We start from the raw sequence: 19,145 nt of genomic DNA on the forward strand, positions 1-19,145 counted from the left end.
ATATATTATTTTAATGTCTTTTCAAGCAGGAAGTAATTTGAAAAATAATTTTTATCATTTTTCTAAACACTCTTTTAATGCTCTTTAAAAATGTTTTTCAAATTGAAAAAAAAATAAATTTACTTTTATATTTTTTATACTAACACATCAAAACCATCTAAAAGCATCTAAAACATATTAATTTGATGTTTTTTTTAAAATAAAAAATAATTTAAAAAACACTTTAAAAAATAAGTTGTAATGCAAAAACAAACACTACTTCTTATATGGTTTTTAGTTAAAAAAAAAAAAAGTATCTGGGTTGGCTTTCTGGTGAAAAAGATAAAAAAAATCTGATGTCAGCCCTTAATGCTAAATAGGTTAATAGTAGAGTTGATTTCTCTCGGAGACATTGCATATGGATATTCCTCGTCCCCTTGTTCTTGTTCCCACTGCACTCACCCATCACCCATCACCCATCACCCATCACCCATGCTTGCTGGTTCACATTCTTTCTATTGAAAACGAAAAATATCATCTTTTCTATTTTAGCCTTTAACTGAACCTTTTGTATCCATCTTAGCATGTAAGATTATAACTTTCAATGCTATACGTTTTAGCGTAGTTGAACTAGAAAATTCAACATTCAAAACCTGATCCAGATTGAGTTTCTAGTTGAATCGAATAAGATATTAACTTGGTTAAATCTAAAAAACCACGTCAGGTTTTTAGTAATATGATTTATCTGACTAATTTGATACGTATTCTTATAAACTTTGATGTTTGGTTTGTCACAACATGTTTCTCGATTGTAACTTCATTGCTCTTGATCCATGTTCTTCTGCAAATAAGCTCCAAACTTTCCCCTATATTTTGTTGAATATTTTATGACCACAAAGCTGATTCACAAGCACGGCAAGTCGGATTCCAGGGTCGTCGCTAGTCGGTCCTACTTACAATCCTTCTTCGTGTGGTCCATCGACAAGAAAGAGATTGTAATCAAAACTCCTTTCAAGGAAAGAAAATTCACTATTCTGATAAAGAAGAAGATGAAGAAATATAGTTTTTAAATCTAGTCGAAATGAATTTATTTTTTAAATTCATTTGAAAAACTCATGATCTATAGCTTGAGTGAAGTTTTAACTGAATTAAATAAGTTATTAATCTAATTAAATGTAGTTAAATTAATTAGATTTTTAATAATTTCATACATTTGATCAAATCCAGTCCAGAACATCTTATAAAAAAACCAATAAAACAGTATCGTTTAATAAAAATTATGGACCAATAACTCGAAGACACATGTTTCAGTCAATTTGCAATTATGAAATTTAGCTTTTCTTTTTTTAGCATCTTCTCGATAAACTCGTGAATGGTAATTAATGCAAAAGTGCTGGGGATGGGCATAATTAATCCTACCAATAAATAACCCCATCTGACTTCTGAATCCAGATTTATGCTGCCATAATTGATGGCATCATCTAACTCATCTACCGTGGAGGGGGTAATTAAGTATGTGAAAGGTGGTCATAAGAGCACCACCACCACCACCGCCACCACCACCTTCTTCTATAATCTTATCATAAACACCTCCCTTTTAGCTCCCATGTCTCCTCCTTTATCCCTCTCCGGTCCCTCCATCACATGGCTCCTTCTCTCCTTGATAGTGTTGTTTAGGTGGAGAGACTGAATCGTGGATACAAATATTTCTCCTGTAAAGGCTCTTTTATCATCCCTCGATCTCAATCTAGCATTTTTAACTTCATTTTGTTTTGACTAAACCTTAAATATAACTTTAATTGCTAGTATATTATCAAAATGATTTTTCTATCAATTTTATTTTCAAAATAAATTCATTCTACACTATTTTAATATATTTTCAATTAAAAAAATATTTTTATAAAAAATACATTACATCACATTACCAAATATATATTGAAGATTTAGCGTAAAGAACCATGATAATAAATTTTGATTTCCATGAAAAACTCTTGTCCAGCAAATTTTTCAAAATCACCAAACCTAGCATATTATGTGAATCAACTTTGTATATTGATAATTGTGTTAGCCCAACTAAAAAAAGGAAAGATTATTCTATTTTATTTGGTATTTTGGTGTGATCGTGTTTAAAAAATAATAATTTTTTTTATTTTAAATTAATATTTTTGAATTATTTTAATATGTTGATATCACCAATAAATTTAAAAAATAAAAATATATTAGTTTGATACATTTTCAAATACAAAACACTTTATAAAACAAACACTATCATAATATCAAACACAATCTTAGAATTTATTTGGCACAACAACAACTTCTATTTTTTAAAATAATTTTTAAATTTTTTTTCGTTTTGAAAAAAAAAAATACTATGTTAATGTTTGTTTAGGTTTTTGTTGATGGTTTTGAAATATTAATGTCAAAAAATTTAAAAATTAACATATTTTTAATTAAAAAAATACTCTACTTACTATGGTTAAAATCTGATTTTGGGGGGGTGTTTAAGGAGAAAGGTTTGATACGAAAATATGTACGTGTTTGGAAATGTGGTTATACTTTTTATTCAGAAAAGTATGTTAATAATATTTTTTTTATTTTAAAAAAATTATTTTTAAAATTAACATATTAAAATGATTTAAAATATAAAAAAATATTAATTTTTTTAAAAATCAATTTATTTTTTAAAAACACTTTAAAAAAACATTGCCAAACACCCATGCAATTGGATAATTTCAACAGTTTTGAACTTCAACGTTCAAAACTTCAAATTAATAAATTGCATAGAAAAACCTCAAATACGACCGTTCTGTTATGTTCTGTTCTGTGTTTTGTTGTGTTATCAAACTCAAATACTTTTTAAAAAGCAAGCAATCTTTTCCCATGGTGGGGCTTGCAATTTGGAAAATGACCATATCATCCCCTCATGTACCAAATGACTTTATTATCCATCACCACCTACCTATATTTATTTATTTGTTTTTTCAGATTAATTAAAAAGGCATCTCCATTTTGAAATACATGATAGAAAGCACGTAGGAAAATGAGAGGGAACCTTTTTTCACGCAAATTTATCCACACCAAATTATTCATGAACATACTAAATTAAAATAAATAATGATTTTAATAATTATAGTTAATAACTATATGGGTAAATTCGTGACTTAAGAAATAATAACTCGACAAAACTCAATTTTTATTTTAATGTGTTTAATACTGTGATAATTTTTATGGTTATAGTTTAGAAAAATAAATTTTTTAAAAAATTATAAATTATAACCAAATTTATATAATAATATGTAATTGGTTAGAAACTAAAAGGTATGTATGTATCTATCTAATTGCTTGGAAAGAAGAAAGGAGAACGCAAGGAAAGGCAAAGGAGACTCTTTTCAAAATTCAAATGGAAAAGAGTTCAGGTAAACGACACCGAAGGAGGTCCCATGGGCAAGTGGAAGAGAGAGTAACTAGCAAACAAGGACATATCAGTCATAATTTGAATTCTTTGAATTACTCTGACAGCTACTTCTTCACTCTCTCCTCCTCCTCCTCCTCCTCAAGAAAGAGAAGAAAACGTTCTTTCTTTCTCTTTTACGTAGCAATCTTGAGGTTTGTTGGAATTCTAGAGAGAAAAAATGTCAGGTTACGTCGGCATTCTTGTGTCAGATCCATGGCTGCAAAACCAGTTCACCCAAGTCGAGCTTCGCAGCTTAAAAACACATGTATTATTTGTTTATGTGTATATGTTTGGATCAAATCTTGTAATCTCTGTTTTCTTTGATCTGATCAATGTTTTTTATTTGAAGTTTATGAGCATGAGGAGGGAAAGTGGGAAGCTGACACTAAGGGACTTGGCTTCGAGGATGTCGAGGTTGAAAGTAGTTGGAGAGAATCTGACAGAGGAAGACAGAGCTGCTTGTATTCAAGATTTGTATCAGAATCTCGACGAAGAGGTTGACTTTGAGTTCTTTCTCAAGGTTTGTCTTTTCATTTCCATTTCTACTTCCTTTATGCGTATCCGGGCTGAGATGAGAGAGTGAGACAGAGATAAGATGATCTTTTTTGTTGCAGGTATATTTGAAACTGCATGCGCATGCAAGTGCAAGAACAGGAAGTGTTGCAAAGAACTCTTCAGCATTCCTTAAAGCAGCCACCACTACGTTGCTTCACACCATCAGTGAATCGGAAAAGGCATCCTATGTTGCACATATAAATAACTATCTTGGAGAAGATGATTTCTTGAAGAAATACCTCCCTATCGATCCTTCAACTAATGATCTCTTCGAGATTGCGAAAGATGGAGTGCTTCTTTGGTAACTTTCTCTTCATTTTCTTTTTTTTTTTTCAAAAAATTGTGGTTCCAAATTAATATAAAATCACTATCGGGACCTCATCGGATTTTGGATTGAGATGGAGAGCCTCGTTGATCAAATGATCAAGAATTTGAATCTCACCAGCTCTATTCTATCTGGTTAAATTAATAAAATTAAGCAGGGGGTGTATATGATATTTACGTTTATGGATTGAGGTGGTTCCTTGACTGGTGATGATGATGAGTAAAGATTTTGAAGCATTCTTGTTTTTATCGCAGTAAGCTTATCAATGTAGCAGTTGCTGGTACAATTGATGAAAGAGCTATCAATACTAAGAGGATACTCAATCCATGGGAAAGGAATGAAAACCATACACTCTGCCTCAATTCTGCAAAGGCAATTGGGTGTACTGTGGTGAATATAGGCACCCAAGACTTTATTGAAGGAAGGGTATGTGCCATTTCCACGTTTTGATTCAGCAATTTCTCTTATTTAACTGGATTTTCTTGATAATCTTATGACTTTTTAATAGATGATAATAGTCTCTTCTTTGGTTTCAATTTCATCAGCGCCATCTCGTGCTTGGGATGATTTCTCAAATCATTAAAGTAAGATTCTTAAGCTTTTTCCCTGAATTTAATTTAATTTTTTTTTACTGATGATGCATTTATGATCAACAATTTGAACTATAGGTGCATCCAGTGATGCAAGTATCCATCCTCAGCTTTGCTATTATAAATAAAGTGATGCATGCTTTTACACCTCTTTATACATTGTTTAACCTTTCCCAATGGCGTTGCTATTTTTTTAGATACAACTCTTGGCAGACCTAAACTTGAAGAAAACACCTCAGTTGCTGGAATTAGTTGATGACAGTAAGGTATATAGTCTTTTTTAGAAATTGTATTTTCATCAACTATCGGTTTAAATTGTATGACATATACTCCTTTTGAAAAACAGGATGTAGAAGAGTTGATGAGTCTACCACCAGAGAAGATCTTACTCAGGTGGATGAACTTCCTGCTGAAAAAAGCAGCGTACAAGAAAATAGTCACAAATTTCTCTTCAGATGTGAAGGTAAAGAGATTAGTTTTATGTTGTGATAGCGGCAAACTTCTATGATTAGTCACAGATTAGTAAAAAACTACTGTATTTTAGTCCTAATCTACCTTCACTTCTGTGGTATCTTCAAGGCACTACATTCTGATCATGTTCATGAAAAGAGAAGTTGGCCAGATGATCCATATGATGGTCATTGCCATGTATTTTCTTAGAAAGATTGCACATTAGAAAACTTCATGTCCATACAAGTATGATCTGACTAGAAAAAATAACATTTTATTAGTATATTATTTGAGTTGAAGTTGAAATGGTTTTCAATTTATTCATGGTTGAATCTAAAGAAGGTGAAGTTGCTGTGTAACAGGTGAACTTCTTCATCAGAAAAATTCTGATGAATTGCCAAGTATCCTAGTTTTTCCTGAACTTGTAGAAACAGTGATTCTAGGATTCATGTGTGATTTTATTCTGACACATCTCTCTTTGCTGATGCTAATATAGATGTCAGTAGTTCTCTTCCTTAATTTGGCGCACAATTGCAGAATGATATAAATAAAAATTATACAATTGTAGAATGACATAAATAATCAACTCAGAGGCTTATGCAATTGCATTTATCCTGATACTTGACCGTTGATATGGTTTCTGCAGGATGCAGAGGCTTATGCTCACCTTCTTAACGTTCTTGCACCTGAATACAGTAATCCATCTACATTGACAGTAAAGGATCCATTGACAAGGGCAAAGTTAGTTCTTGAACATGCAGACAGGATGGGTTGCAAGAGATACTTAACTGCAAAGGACATTGTTGAAGGTTCCCCAAATCTTAACCTTGCCTTTGTTGCTCATATTTTCCAACACAGGTGAGAATATAGGCCTTTCTTCAAGAAATGAATTTCATTTCAAATGGCTGTAATTCACCAGCAGAAATTTGGATTGTTTTTCTAACTATTCACCACCTTTAAAGAGCCAAAAAAGCATACTCTAATTACTGTTTCTTTCCTGCAGGAATGGGCTGTCAACACAGACAAAACAGATATCTTTTCTAGAAACTTTACCAGACGACACTCAAATCTCTAGAGAAGAAAGAGCATTTCGCTTTTGGATGAATAGTCTTGGGAATTCAACCTACATTGACAATGTGTTTGAAGATCTCAGAAATGGGTTAGTATTAGCTTAATATATAGAGTATGTTTAATCACAAGTATCATGGCAAGGCTCCTCATCCAAACCTCTTGACACAAATAGGTTATAGTTTATTCAACTGTCCTCGATTCTGGCTTAATAATATCCATGGTTTCTTATCAGAACTTCTTGGTCAAATAGTAAGTTCGAAATATTTGTGTAACACCTCAATCAGAAGCTGAAGTGAAACTATTTGTTGCTCTGCAGGTGGCTACTTCTAGAGACCCTTGACAAGGTTTCACCAGGGATTGTTAATTGGAAAGTTGCAAATAAACCTCCTATCAAATTGCCTTTCAGAAAAGTAGAAAATTGTAATCAAGTTGTAAAAATAGGAAAACAGTTAAAATTTTCCCTGGTTAACATTGCTGGAAATGACATTGTGCAAGGAAATAAGAAGTTAATATTGGGTATGTACTCTATTCCACACTTACCCTCCTTTTTTGTTCTGAATCCCAGTGTGCTCAGTCAGTTTTTTATTCATACTAATGCTTGGAATTCTTTAGCTTATCTGTGGCAGCTGATGAGATACAACATTCTCCAACTTCTAAAGAACTTGAGATTCCATTCCCATGGAAAGGAAATTACAGATGCAGATATTTTACAATGGGCCAACACGAAAGTCAGCAACTCAGGAACCCAAAGTCGCATGAAAAGTTTTAAGGTGTGATTCTACATCTGATTTCATTGCATATCAGTATACATTTTGAATTAGCTACTTTTTCAAGGCTCAACTAGGCCTGCCAGGTTGTTTTGATTACAGTAGTACATCATTAGTTATTTTGGCTGTGAAGCCTGGTGCACATATGAAACATTGGATGTTGTTATGTTACAACCAATGTACTTGAAAGTCGGCCTGCTTCGAATAAGCAATCACAAAGAATGGTAAGTGCTACGAACTTTCACCTTACCAATCTCTTTCGAGATAGAGGCAGAGGCGAAGGCACCCGTCTGACCTGAAACTAAGGAACTTGCTTTAGATCGGTTCATTTGGAGGCAATTTTGCTACATCTTTTTTGTTCTCTCCCCCTAGTTAAGAAAGTCCTGAATAGAGTATGGATCCATTTTTCTTATTGCTGCGTGTACTCTGCATGTTACTTTTGTTCATGCAACTGTTTCTATTTTTAAGTGTGCGAAACTGGCATCTTGCTTTAACAAGATTGTGCCATAGACATCCTAGGGAATTATAGTTGCAGCTCAAAACTGATAATTTACTTGCAAGATCTAGAACTGGATTATACAAAGATGCAAAAAACATGTTTGCCTTGGATGTTACAAGCTTTCCCTTTCAAAACTCTTCAGGATAAAAGTCTGTCAGATGGCATCTTCTTCCTTGAGTTGCTGAGCGCTGTTCAGCCTAGAGCAGTAAATTGGAGTCTGGTAACGAAAGGAGTAACTGGTAAGCTTTCTTCTAATTGTATGTTGCTGGAGTTTTTCAATTGATCTTTACTCCTTTTTCCTCTCACTTCACTGGTTTAATTTCATTGAAATACATCTTAGGGTGTGATTATATTCAAATAATATTCATTGTATTTTGTTTCCACAAAAATTTGGGAGCTATGCAGATGACGAGAAAAAGATGAATGCCACCTACATCATCAGTATTGCAAGGAAGCTAGGATGTTCTATATTTTTGCTTCCCGAAGACCTAACTGAGGTAATTTCCTTGTTATTCTTCAGTACTTGTTTGCATTAGGCATATGCTTCATGTCTAACTACAGCAGTGGTGTGCCTAAACTAAAGGGTAAATCTGCAAGACTAGCACTAAATCTTTGGCCTGGAAATTAGATAGGAGCCAAATTGTAGCAAGTGACAGTATTTGATGCATTTTTCAGCTGACATTTTCACACACATGCACAAGCACCGGGGGTCAATGTAAGTTGGTAATCTTGTGGATGGAAAACACTGGTCTCATCTGATGATGTCCATTTAAATTCTCTGTCACCATAGGGCTAGAGTCAGCTTATAAGCAGAAGAACTGTTGCAATTGGAAACTTCATTTTCCCTTGGAACTCCTATTTTGTTTAGATAAGCACATAGATATCAAGTTTGCCCTTTTTTCGTTTTCAGGTAAATCAGAAGATGATTCTTACGTTGACAGCAAGCATTATGTATTGGTATTTGAAACAACCTGTTGATCAAGATAAATCATCTGGAACTTCTGATAGTGAGACCATCTCAAATTCAACGTTGGATGATTCTGCCTCTGAATCATCAATAGAAGAGAATGGGAACCTATGAACAGACAACAAACAAATGCTAAACTTATATATATATACATTCCTGCTGATCTTTTCCCATCCTTTTGTGTATTTGGTTGCAAAGATCTCTTTGTATGACATTATAGGAGCTGGAACCATTTAAAAGGGCAAATTTTGCTGAGCTGAGAAAGCAAGTGCACTTGTGGGATTGTAAAACCTCTCAGTTGTTTTCATGCTTTCTCGCCTCTACTCAGGCGTCCTGGAAAATGGGCTGCCTTTTTTAACCACATAAACGTGCTTGAACTGCGCCAGCACCAAGTTAACAAAGTTCTCTAATCGGGTTTCTGGGCATCGAAGAGAAGCTGTGAGCTCAGGATTCCAAGCCGACCACCTTTCTATTCGTGGCGAACATAATTTTCTTCAATGACACTGTTTTTCTCAAGGCTAAATGGCAAAAATCATTCATGAATTATCGATCGAACTCAGTTCCTAACCCCCCCCCCCCCCCTCCTTTTTTTTCTTCTTATATTCTGATTTAAAATAGTTTTCTTTTGGAAAGTGAATTTTGAGGAAAGTGAATTCTGGAAAAGTGAATTCCGGGAAAGTATTTTTCGATATTTGGTAGTGTAATGGAAAATAAATTGGAAAACACTTTCCAGTGTTTGGTTATGTTATGGAAAATGAGTTGGAAAATAACTTATTAATGTTTTATTTTTTCAAGTTTATTAAAATAATGAGGAACAAATTTTACAAATTAAAAAGTTGAATGAGAATGAAATTGAAAAAAATATAATTTCATAAATTATCTCAAATAAAATAAATAATAATCAAAATAATAGAGATCAAATCTAAAAAATTAAAAAAAATGAAAGGTGAAGAAATTAAAATAATAATAATTAACATTTTATAAATTATTTCAAATAAAATAAGTAAAAATCAAAAGAATAAGGACCAAATTTGATAGATAAAAAATTTCAATAAAAAAATGATAAGAAAAAAGCAAATAGCAATTATAAAAATAAGGACCAAAATTAATATAAAAATTAAATTTTAAGAGATGAAATTGAAAAATAAATATTCAAAACAAATTATATATAGCAATCAAAAGTTTGAGGGTCAAATTTGATATAATTAGCAAATAAAGACATTTTTAAATTTTTCACAACTTCCGGAAAGTGTTTTCCGCCCAAACTTTTCAGGAAAACACTTTCCTGAAAACCAAGCCAAATTTTCCTTTGACTGGAAAGTGTTTTCCGTTGACCAACTTTTCCAATAGCAAACAAACACAAGAAAGTTTGGAAAGTGGTTTTCCGGAAACCACTTTCCGGAAAACAAACACAGCCAAAAGGGAAAACACTTTCCTAAAAATCAAACCAAATTTTTCTTTGACTGGAAAGTATTTTTCGTTGACCGAAAAGTGTTTCCGTTGACCAGAAAGTGTTTTCCGTTGACCAACTTTCCTAATGACAAACAAACACAGGAAAATTTGGAAAGTGGTTTCCCGGAAAATGAATTCCGAGAAACAAACATGGCCTAAGTTGTGAGTTGAGATTTCAAGTAAAATTTATTTGAATTTGAAATTTTCAAGGTGTCTTATGTGATTAATCAAGTTTAACCAGACAAGAAAACGAGTGGGCTTCAAAGTTCAAACTCATAATCATATAGCTAATTATTAAAATTTAAAAATAATGTCAAAAAATCATCTTAATATAAAATTTAAGCTGTTAATGATGTGAAACTTCTTATGAAAGCTTTTTACAGACTACATCAGCAAAATGACGAGAATTCGTAACTTTCAAATCGTTGTCGTTTTCTAGTTTTTTCCTCGGCAAAATCGTCTTGCCATCCCCTGAGCTGAAACTATCCTCCGTGTATTTAACAAGTGTTCTAAATCAAAATATACTTTGAGAAATAAAAAACTAATCGAAAACATCTTTGATTAAAAAAAAATTAAAAACCATTAATTAACCCACCATTTTCATAAAACACAAGACATAGTAACTAATTAGGATAGGATGGTTTTAGGTCAGATTATTTTTAGTTTGTTTAGAATCCATTTGTTATTTCATTTTAAAATTGCTTTGAAAAAATTTAAAATTTTTTTATTATTATTTTACTTCAAATTATTTTGATATACTAATATTAAAAATAAAATAAAATATTTTTTTAATATATTTTCAAATAAAAAATATTTTAAAAATACAATAGATATGATAATCCCAAACAAATAATAATCTGGTCATTTTCATAAAACATAAGTCATAATGATTAATTAGAATATAATGGTTTGAGGTAGATTATTTTAGTTAGTATAGAGCTCATTTGTTTTTTTATTTCAAAAATACTTTAAAAAACATTGAAGTTTTTTATTTTTTATTTTTTAATTATAATTTTTATATTTTTAGATCATCTTAATATATTGATGTTAAAAATATTTTTTTAAAAATATAAATATATTATTTTAATATATTTTCAAATAAAAAATACTTTAAAAATATGACAATTAATTATCGGCATCCCACGCATTCCAAAAACGCTATAAGTTTATATTCAATTCAGATCACTATCCACTTCACTTAGATACAAGCCCATCGGATATTCAAAATACCTGTATATATTTGATTTTTTCTCTTTATTTTTCTTTTCTTTTTATTACTTTATTTTCTTTCTTTTCTTCTTTGTTATTAACAATACACTAAAAGGCATGGAAAAATACTTAGCTTCCCCACGCCTTTTAATTATACTTATATATAATAATAATAATTATTATTATTATTTATAATACTAATTATTATTATAATTATAATTATTATATTATATTATAATATATATATATATATATATTTTTCATTTTTTTTGTTTTTTATGCTTTTATAGGTTTTTTTTTTTACTTTTTTCTTTGTTTTCTTTCCTTTTAAATTTTTTTTGTTTAATTTAGTTTGTTAATGGTAATTTTTTTTATTTAATTATCAAACTTTCATGACGCAGATCCCGAGTTTAACGGGTTAACCTGGTTTGACGAGTTAACCCGGAATTTTATTTTTATTTTTTTTAATTAATTTTTTTCATTTAGTTTAATTTGTTAATATTAAATTTCTTTCTATTTAATTATTAGACTTTCATGACACATATCCCGAGCTTGACAGGTTAACCCAGTTAATTATAGGTTAACCTGTCAAAAAAAAAATTTTTCACAGTGAAAAAGCTGATGCCTTTAGTTTTTTTTTCTTTTTATGCCTTTTACGGTGAATTGCACAGTACAGTCTACGGTGAAAAGGTTGATGCTTTTTTTTTTTCTTTTTAATTAACTTTTTTTTATTTAATTTGTTGATATTAAAATTTTTTTTTCTATTTAGTTATCAGATTTTCATGACATGGATATCAGGTTTGACATGTTAACTCAGTTAATTCAAATTTTTTTTCTTTTTCTTCATTATTTTTTTTCTTCATGTTGGTTTTTTTTCTTTTTAATTAATCTATTTAAGTATCACACTTTTATGACACAACCTTACAATCAGACCCATATCTAAGACTATTGGGTTTGGTATTGCAGCTAGACCTACTTAAACTTGAGTCTTTCAAGTTTAATGTTATTATAAATATTACTCTTGGGTCAGACGTTACAGTCAAACCTAAGACTCTTGGATATAGTTTTGTAAAAATACCTAATACTTTTAAATTTTAACTTTTTTAATATTTTTTATGTAAAAAAATTAACCCGTAATATCGCGCGGGTCATGAAGCTAGTTTCGACTAATTGTCCTTGAAAAATAAATACAAGAGGCAAATTTCTTTGGTATTTTTTCTTCTTTTGAAATCAGAATGATTTAAGGTTTTGAATTTGGGTGTCAGAATTACTTGTCTACAGTAGCTCTTGCCCACCTTTTATTAAGTCCAATAAATCTTTCTTTCTTTCTTCTTAAGTAAAATATATCCAAAATAAATCGCTGTGAATTTTTTAATTTTAGAAGTATTTTTTAATTTTAGAAGTATAGTTATGGTTGTTTTTTAAAATATTTTTTATTTAAAAATATATTAAAATAATATATTTTTTATTTTTTAAAAATCTTTAATATCAGTGTATTAAAATAATTTAAAAATATTAAAAAACTATTAATTTAAAAAAATAAATTTTTTTTAAATATTTTTTTTAAAAAAATTTAAAACTAAAAAACAAACTGAAACTGCATATATAACATCATGATTAAGTTTTTGTGAAAAAAAGTGTTTAGTTTTTTAAGAAAAATTATAACCCGATTCAAATACAAGCACCGAGATAACAAATTAATTCAAATTAACTTGAATTAATTAAAAAATCATCATTTTATTTGACTTTAAAAAATTAAAACCAAGAGTATAAATTTACTAACTCGAGGTTGATTTTTTTAATTCTCAGCCTAGGTCACGTCCTTGGTCCGACTTCAGCTGCTAGATTAGGTTTAATAACTCTGTTATAGAGGAGCAACTTTCAAGAAAAGCTCATCAAACTAAAATAAATAAATAAATAAATAAACTTCTTGTTTCAATAAAATCTTTTTGTAATGCATATGAAAATTAGGTGCTTAATGATCTAAATATAAAAATATCTAAAAAAAACTATAATTATAACAATCCAAAGCAAGAGCCAATTGCTCCAATTTAAAAAAATGCATGCTAAATATTAAGAAAATATACCAAGAAAAAAATTCAAGCATTAATCTTTAATAAATAACTCGGTTTCTCAACAGTGATGATAAACATCAAGAAATTATGATAAATCATTTTATAAAAATGCACGAAACCTGATAAATTAATAAACTCGACTTAAATTTGAAGTTTACATGATATCTATTTATAGACGTTTAACTGTATTTATTAAAAAGTAACGCCACAAAGCACAAATTCTTTATAGACAAAAATGGCCTGTTCTCAAGGACTGATGATAAACACAATTTCAGCATATTTAATTATCATAATATTTAAGGGCAAATTCTCAAGAATTAGTGGCTAAATAATGACTTAAAATACACATTAATATAACAGAAAAGTACTGTAATCAATCCACTACACTGCCTCAGCTAATGAGAAACAGCTAAAAAAGGAGCTAAAACATGGTGTAAGAGGGAGAGCTTAGAAGGGAGTACCAATTTCACTCCTTGTTTCATTAGGGCTGTACAAAGCAGACCTGTTTCTTGGTCTATTCTCTTCCAACTGCTTCACAACTTCATCCATGGTTGGTCGGACCGAAGCCACCGGTGCGCAGCATCCCATTGCAAGTTTCAGTGCCTGAACTAACCCTTCTTCCATTGGACTCCTTACCCCCTTTAAAACCTCCAAATCAAAAACCTCCATTGTTGTTTCCTCTAAGACTGCGACTTTCACCATCGAAGGCAGGTCTGCGAAATCATTGCTTCTTCCATTTTTTCCAGGTTTCTTGCCTATCAAAATCTCCAGCAAAAGGATTCCAAATGCATAAACGTCTGTCCTAGAATTGCATTTCTTCATCCTTTGAAGCTCCGGTGCCTTGTAGCCATCAGTTTTCGCAAGTGCCACGATTTCATCAGCTACTGTTGGGATCATTAGCTTGTCAAGTCCAAACTCGGTAAGCCTAGCAACAAAAAATTCATCCACAAGCACATTTTTTGACCTGACATTCCCATGGGTAATTGGTGTCTCAAGACCTGTATGAAGGTATGCTAGTCCTCTAGCTATAGCCAATGCAATCTTGTGCCTTCTAGCCCAGTTCAGCACTGGTTTTCCTGCTTTGGCCTCTGCAATTAACCAGATGCTTAAAACAAGAGTAATGGATCTGTATTTCCTAATGTTCAAACAGCACTAAACATATCCAATAATGCACAAAGTAATGCATTTTCCTGCTCTAGTTTCTACAATTATCTATTTAGAAAGGCCCCTTGGGAGATTTCATAAATTTGATGACATGAGGATCGCAGAAGATCCACCATTCCAATGTTGAGGGTGCCTCAAAGGGGTGTGTTACAAGTAAGGAGGCTATTCTTGCTGAGACAAATTTTGTTTTTAATCGGTGCCGGCAAGAGCAGAGCATCAAACCATGTAATAACTCATTTTTTTCTTGATTTAGTATAATATAAATGGTAATATGGAGAAATGTCTGGGAACAAACAGAATTTTGTGCTTGAACAAAATTGTCTTACAATTCAAGGCCTTAATGACAAAAGGCCTTAGTCCTACGAACTGTGTTTCTACCAGCCAAAAGAAGCTGTGCTTTCAACAAGTGTATGACAAAGGAACATGAATATATAAACGCAGAGGAAAGGCCGAAGATGTGCTTACCATGTAAGAGGTCGTGTAGGGTTCTATTTGGAAGATAGTCATAGATGAGTAGCTTCTCCCCTCTCTTCCCCTGATAGAAAGCTCTCAGAGGAAGTAAACTGTCATGCCGAATCTTCCCCAATTGCTTTATCACTGGAAGACACGAACTTCTATCCTTGCAACTGCCTTCCCTCATCAACCTCAAAGCAATTGTCCCCCCATCAGCAAGCTTGGCCTTATAAACAGTCCCATAACTTGTTTTCTCCATAACTTGTCCTGTCGCATTCAACACATCCTCCAAAGTCAAATGCTCACCGCCTTGAAACAAAATTAGTTTCCCTTCCCCACCTACGCCACCAACACCACCAACTCCATCATCTCCGCTTTCCTCCTCCATGTCATCGTCGCTATCTCCCATCCCCTTCCTCCTTTTGTTTTGCATATAACCAATTAACAGTGAGGCCAAAACTACAACTCCAGTCATTAATCCAATCACAATGCCAGCAATTGCACCCGGGCTCAATCTAGAACTTCCACTGCAACTTCTTAAAGGTAGCCCACAAAGACTGGGATCATTCCCTTCAAAAACCTCCACACCAAACTTCGATTCACCAAAAAAAGGCAGTACTCCACTGAAATTATTGTGTGAAAGATTCAACTTTTCAAGTTTTAAACCAGTTAAAGTCTCAGGAATTGGACCCGAAAACATGTTACCGGAAAGATCAAGCTCGTTTATACCTTGAAAGCGAGTAACAAATTCAGGGAAACTCCCTGAAAACTTGTTGCTACCCAAATCAAGAAACTGCAGATTATTGCAAGTTGTGTTTGGCAATGCTGGTTCAGGAAGAGACCCGGTAAGTGAATTACCATGAAGCCTGAGTGAAACTAATCTATCACACAAGTTCCACACCGATGGAGCTAAAGCCCCACTAAACACATTGTCACTCAAATCAATATCTGAGAGTGAAGAGCTGTAACCAAGCTCAAGAGGGATGGTTCCACCCAGTGAATTAATGTTAAGATACAAACTTTGAAGCATAGAGAAGCCACCGAGCTCTCTAGGAAGTGAACCAGTGAGATTAGCAGATGGTAGTTGCAGAGATAAAAGGTGCAAAGAGGGGTCTTTATAGAGTGAAAGGTTAGTCCATTGTGGTGCTGAAAGGTCAATACAAGAGAGAGGAGAGCCATTAGAGAAGACCCATTTGAGGCCTCTCCATTGGCATAAAGGCACAGAGGAGTTCCATGAAGAGAGCAAGAGGTTTTCAGTGTTACCTTGCAGTGAAGCTTTGATCTTTCCAAGCAGAAGCTCAACATCTGTTGAAGCAGAAAGTAACAAAGACTGAGTGGGGGAAGCAGAGAAGTTTATGCTGATTAGGGTGTAGAAAATGTAGATAGAGTAAAGTTTCAAAACCGCCATGAATGAAGCAGAGGGCAGACAAAGAAGACGAAGAAGAAAGGTAAGAGTGATGGTGTGGTTTTTGAGGAGTTCTATGAGAGAAGTGTTCTCTTTTTGGGAAAGCTGACACAGTGTTGACTCCGAGTAAGCTCTTTGTCTACTAATTCTACGGTCAAGATTTATTTCCTTGTAAATATGAGATTGAAGTTTTCGAAATTCATATCATATAATTTTTTATTATTATTAATATGAATACGAATATTTATCTCAACTAATTTTATAAAATTAAATTAATAATTTGTAAGTTTTTAATGACACTAATTTTTCAAATTTTAAAGTTAATGATTTATAGGTTTTTTAAAAAATTTAAACTCATGATTATTAAAAAATAAATTTAAGATTTAACTAATTAAATTGTAAGGATTTAATCTCTCTTTTTATTATTACTGACCGTTGATATCACAAGAACAATATGATGAACAAACGGTGGAGGCAATAGGAAAAAGGTGGAGCTCAAAACAGAAACAGCATGCTGTATGGATAAATTATTGTGTTTGCTCTTTCTATATTGTCTATCAATTCACTGCACGCTCTGCTTTGGAATTGCCCGATTTTTATTTTAATTTGTTCTTCTCAGGCTCGCATTCAATTGGAAAAGCTAGGCTGGAACCACCGAGTATTGTCTCGTCAAGGTGATGAACTTGAAGGTGAGGACTACCTTAGCTTTTGTGCACCTTTGATCATCACCCTACATCTATGTTACATGATCTTTTACCATCAATCATCGGTGGTGGGAGATGATGGGGCAGCTTGATTTTTTTTAAGAAAAAAAACATGTTCTTGCATCAAGTTGATGAATTAAGATTTTCTTTATAAATTATCCTTGATGCTAATTTCGAGGTTTGAAACCAAAAGAATTAAAATAAAATACACTTTTTTACTGCACTTTTCTACTTTTTTTTTTTTTTTAACCCACCCAATTTAGAGTTACGAGATAGGAGTATTAATACATATCAATCTAAAATGATATCATTTTAACATTTTAAAATAAATTTAAATTAATATTATTTTAAATTTTTTTTAAAAAAATTAATCAAGTTCTAACTCGGTTATAAGTTGCCTGTCATATTAATAAGGTCAATCTCCACTCAATTTAATTTGAAATCTAGCTCAAACCAGGTTTAGAGTTAGCAAATCATCAAATTAATTAACCGGATAAAGCGGTGTTTAGTCTCATTGATTAAGAATTAAAGTGTATGTTTTTGTAGTTTAAAGTAGTTTTTAAATTATATTTTACTTGATTTTTTTCATATGCTTCTAGACTGTTAAGATATATTAATATTAATATTAAATATATATATTATTGCAATATATTTTTAATTGGAAATTACATTTAAAATCACACGAGCAAGCTCGAACCTTGATACTGATGAGGTGCATAGTGGAGATTTTCATGTGGAGGCCCAGATGCCTGTGGGCAGTCTAGAAAAGCAAAGTGAGGAAGGAAAAGAAAGAAAAAGGTGAATCTATGCCCGGTCCAAAGCTGAGACGGGAAGGGGGGGCCCTTGAAGCAACATCATCTTGGAAACCTTTATTTATTTATTTAATTATTTTGTAATTTGTAAATAAAACAGTGAAATGATGGAAAGCTCTGTTCATGCGAGAGCCACCGGTTAATCATATATATTCCTCTTGTGGGTCTCCCTAAGAAAGTGATTATATCACTGAAATTCGGTAATTATTCTCTTTAATGGCAGTCTTAATGCTTTGCAGGTGTATGAGGTTAAAAAGCAAGACCAGCTTTGGCAACAGCATGCTTGTTTTAAAGTTCAAAATTCTCTTGAGAAAATCTCCCCTCCGACCCAATTTTTTAATGGCGTGCAAGACTTCCCATGTTAATGCTACGCAGCTATGCATAGCCACTGTTCCATGAGAGGGAGAGGATTTTTAATAAATGGTTCTTGGCTTTTTGCCAATTTTTCTCTGGGCATGGCTGCTTTTCTTGACATTTGTGTACATATTTTCATGTTGGGTGTCAAATTCATTGATAGTTTGTTCGGAACTGTAAGAGATTTTAGTAGAATTTCATGTTCCCAAACTATTTTAAGTGTTAAAAATTGAATTTCTAAAAATAGTACAAAATATATCTTTTTTAAACACGTAAATATATTGATATATTAAACAATATATATATATATCTCGAAACTCCCTCTCCTGTTCATCTCCTTTTCTAGTCTATTCTGACAAGCAAAGTCAAAATAAAAAGGGCCAATGCATAGCCTTTTTTCAAGAGCTTCAATGAAGCGAAGGGGAAAAGAGGGAAGGAGTTGTTGAGTTATCATGAAATGATGCCTGTGTTTAGGTAGGATATGGAAGAAGCATGTTTGTTTGACATTTTACTATTTCAACTCACGCCGGTCCACTGAAATCATTGGTCGCCCTAACCATCCCCTATGATTTGTTTTTTTTTTTTTTTTTTAAATTGTGACAAAAGTTAGTGCAAGCTAACAAAAAAAATAAATGATTTGGAAGTTCTTGATGTCGTACAATGCCAATCTTATCATGTTTTTAATACTCTTTATTTTTTTTAATTATTTTTTTAATATTTTCATATAATTTTAATATTTTAGTATAAAAAATAAATTTAAAAAATATATTATATTAATGTGTTTTTAATCAAAAATCACATTGAAAAACAACATTTGCCACACTTCCAAGTAAAAGAATAAGTGATGTAGTTGATTTGTA

The 19,145-nt window shown here is 32.0% G+C and overlaps 2 protein-coding genes across 2 annotated transcripts; one reads left to right on the top strand and one right to left on the bottom strand.

Moving 5' to 3' along the window:
• The first annotated feature begins 3,490 nt into the window (after window positions 1-3,490).
• Window positions 3,491-8,947, top strand: LOC133692892 (fimbrin-2). The gene is made up of 14 exons (XM_062114061.1): window positions 3,491-3,698; window positions 3,783-3,953; window positions 4,048-4,289; window positions 4,568-4,739; window positions 4,859-4,897; window positions 5,101-5,169; window positions 5,250-5,366; window positions 6,000-6,211; window positions 6,357-6,512; window positions 6,741-6,940; window positions 7,037-7,194; window positions 7,833-7,929; window positions 8,096-8,187; window positions 8,601-8,947. Exons 1-14 carry the CDS (start codon window positions 3,612-3,614, stop codon window positions 8,769-8,771), a joined length of 1,983 nt encoding a protein of 660 aa, XP_061970045.1. The 5' UTR covers window positions 3,491-3,611; the 3' UTR covers window positions 8,772-8,947.
• Window positions 8,948-13,647: 4,700 nt separating this feature from the next.
• On the bottom strand, window positions 13,648-16,546 carry LOC133690489 (putative kinase-like protein TMKL1). Its single transcript, XM_062110713.1, has 2 exons — window positions 15,023-16,546; window positions 13,648-14,481 (listed from the first exon to the last, which is right to left on the bottom strand). Exons 1-2 carry the CDS (start codon window positions 16,416-16,418, stop codon window positions 13,841-13,843), a joined length of 2,037 nt encoding a protein of 678 aa, XP_061966697.1. The 5' UTR covers window positions 16,419-16,546; the 3' UTR covers window positions 13,648-13,840.
• Window positions 16,547-19,145: the final 2,599 nt, after the last annotated feature.

Source organism: Populus nigra, chromosome 4 (genome assembly GCF_951802175.1).
Source record: "Populus nigra chromosome 4, ddPopNigr1.1, whole genome shotgun sequence".
NCBI classification, from domain to species: domain Eukaryota; kingdom Viridiplantae; phylum Streptophyta; class Magnoliopsida; order Malpighiales; family Salicaceae; genus Populus; species Populus nigra.